General features: G+C 48.3%; 1 protein-coding gene across 1 annotated transcript in view; it reads right to left on the minus strand.

Annotated features, from left to right (window-relative positions):
• The window catches only part of T265_08335 (hypothetical protein), a gene marked incomplete at both ends in the record, with an annotated part of 44049 nt that extends 41297 nt beyond the window's left edge, over positions 1-2752 (minus strand). Inside the window, one exon of the mRNA XM_009174103.1 lies at positions 2439-2752. Coding sequence (XP_009172367.1) covers positions 2439-2716 — 278 coding nt within the window. The remainder of the gene's footprint in view (positions 1-2438) is intronic.
• Between the last annotated feature and the right edge of the window lie 272 nt (positions 2753-3024).

Genomic DNA, 3024 nt, shown 5'->3' on the forward strand with positions numbered 1-3024 from the left:
GAGGTGGTCGTTCCATTCTGATGCTTGATGTTTTCACTCACAGGTGGTTTCCGGGGACCGGTCGCACGGAGCAACTGGAATAATCTCCGGGCATTACCTGCTTCCTGGGCCTCTTCCATTTCTTTGGCTTTCTGTGTCCACCATACTTCACGGTCGGATCGCAAACTCACTTTCGCTTGACGTCTGATGGCTCTTCGCATCGGGTTACGTTCGGGACCGGCTGGGATATTTCTTGGAGATTTAAGTAGTGCCATCTGCCCTGTTTTTTACTGACTAGGACTGCAACCGATGAAATTAAAGTGCCCTTCGAACATGTGTAACGCAGTTGAAACTCGACTGTATCTGCATGCACGTCTATCACATGAGCTTATGTGTCTCTCCCCCTCTCTCTCCCTATTGCAGGTACCATGGTCGAACCACCACGAGCCCCGGACAGGTAGAGTAGCCGCTTGTACACCCCCTTGACTGACCTTGACCTAGCTTTCATACCCCCGACTTCCGGTTTCGGTGGAATACGCGTGTGTTGTTGCCACACTCCACTCTTCTTTCCTGTTCCACCCGACCTGTGCGCATGTGTGCTGTGTATACCGTGTGGAATCATTAATACCAGTCAGTATATCTGCACATTTCAGAACCGACGTGTGCCGTCACTACATCTCGAACGTCGAATACCGCTGACTTCCTGATGTCCCACGCTACACATGATTTACAAGCGACGAAATGACCCCATCTGCTCACTGATTTCAGCAAGGCTCCTCACGAAACATTGTCAAGGAAGCTGAGCATGTGGTACATGAGTAAACACTCAGTTAGACCCCAGGTTTTCTCGTTGGGTAGGAATTTCGTCAGAGCCGAAGAAGACAGGTGGACACAACGAATGGTTCACAGCAATGTTCCGCGAAGCCTTGCCTTCGGTTCTACGCTGTTTCTTGCTGCCTTCATAATTCTATCACAGAAGATAGCACGATACTACTCTAGACCGCTCCATGTTACGATCACCCTCGTTTGTGCTTCCTAGAATGGTTGAACGTAAGTTGACACTATGTCTGATTGATGGATTACGGGGTGCGCAGTAGCCTTGATATTCCTGAGACTAGTCCCCGATGATGTTACCGAGCTAAAGGTGACTGGAGCACCCTCAGACGAACAAGCAGAGATTTTGACTCGTCACTATGTATGATGACCGATGAAAGAAATGCCGATCTATTCATAGGAAACAGTGCTTGCAAGGTTTCCAACACTCCCATTTTGTCACGGTGTCATTATCTGGAACTCGATACCCCCTGTCGCGCTTGAAAGCGCTGACGACGTAAATTTGAGCTGTGTGGCACTAGTCTTAACAAAGACTGGCGGCAAACACAGAGGAAAGAAAGAGCGAGATGGCTCGGTGGTTAGAGCGCAAATTAACCGACCGGAAACTGCGTGTTTCGAACCCGACCTCTGCACCTCGAATTCTTTTGTGTATGCTTGGGCAACCCAGCAGTATCTCAACCTTCGTGCTTCCTTTGAGTGACACGACAGCTAGCCACAGAAACGGTGTTACAGCTGAACGATTATTGTTATTATTGCAGGTTCAAAAGGATTCTATAAATATTTACCAAATGGATTCCTAACTGGTATCCATTCGAACGTAATACAAGAACCCCGCCCGAATCAGTCGAACATAGGAAGACACCAGAGATAACACGGAGTGTCCCATCAGACCGTTTCCACGTCGTGCCTGCGATACAGGGAACTCGCATTACGACGACGGCCACATCAGTGGTAGTCAATAACATCGGATGCTTCCTTCTACAGGCGTTCCTGAAACTCAATTAACCGCAGCAAGCTGGAACAGCCCCGTGTAAACTTGATTGACAAGAGGGTGGCTTCGAGCATCGTCATGGCGTCTCCCCAAAACCAGCAGCCCAAGATAAGAAACCTGCTATAGATGTTCTTGTCATTGCACCAACATCCGTTTGCTACAAGGGCGCACGGTGATAAAGTTGTATTGCTGTAGACGTCGAAAATTGGACTTACGCTTCCATTGACACGGGGCACGGATGACAGATTTGTGGGCTTCACAAATCTCTACATTCCTAGCAGCTTATATGCACACCGCCGACCAACTGGTGCTTACTCACCTTCATCATCGTGACTGTTTCACAGTAGCAGCCGGAAAACCGGTTTACAAGCTAGTTTCCACAATTACCGGGGTATATTTGTCGTAATTTGCAGGGTAGGTATCAATTGGTAGGCTACCTATGTAATGAGCCCCAATAGCTATGTTCCCTAGACATTAACCAGAAGTTACTAGATCTAAACGCGAAACGAACCAGGGATGGAGTGTCCGCCTGGATGGGAACCCAGCACAATCAAGGTTTTAACACTCAATGAAAAGTCGAATGAAGTTCTTACTAGTAGGGGCAACTTAGCGAAAAAGGGGTCTTAACACTTACGTCGCTCTTAAAGATAAAACATTTCGATCAAAGAGTTTAGCAGGCCAAGACTGCAAGACAACTCCGCGATATCCGAAATGTTTGTGGAGAAACAATTGTCCGGGTTCGTAAGGCGAATCAGACGGGCTCTGAAGCTGCCCAACGGGTTGTAGGCTAAGTAAAGAAATGAAAAGTAAGCAACCCGGACGTACTTGATTGCATGGGAAGCTGAAAAGTAAAAACGACTGTGGGAAAACAGAGCACACCACTGAAAGCGTGCACAAGCGAACATTGCGCATCTTTCTCCGACAGGATGACCTTCATCTTAGTTCAAGGTTCCAACCAAACAGTGGGTTAATCAGACTCACGAATCGATCATCAGCATTCAAGGGTTCACCCAAGAATCTAGGACTGGGTTTGTTGGTCTCCTCCGATAGCCTTGGTCTGCCAGAAGGGCAAATGAAAAAAAGGAGAGTGGATTGGACTGAGTCAGATGTGCGGGGACAAGGAGCGAAGCCAATCTCTAGCTCCACTCCGTCAAAAGCTGCATCCCTGCTTGTGGACCCAACCGTCGCCCAGTACCCCGACACCCAAAGCCACAAACATG

Source organism: Opisthorchis viverrini (assembly GCF_000715545.1).
Source record: "Opisthorchis viverrini unplaced genomic scaffold opera_v5_214, whole genome shotgun sequence".
Taxonomy (NCBI): domain Eukaryota; kingdom Metazoa; phylum Platyhelminthes; class Trematoda; order Opisthorchiida; family Opisthorchiidae; genus Opisthorchis; species Opisthorchis viverrini.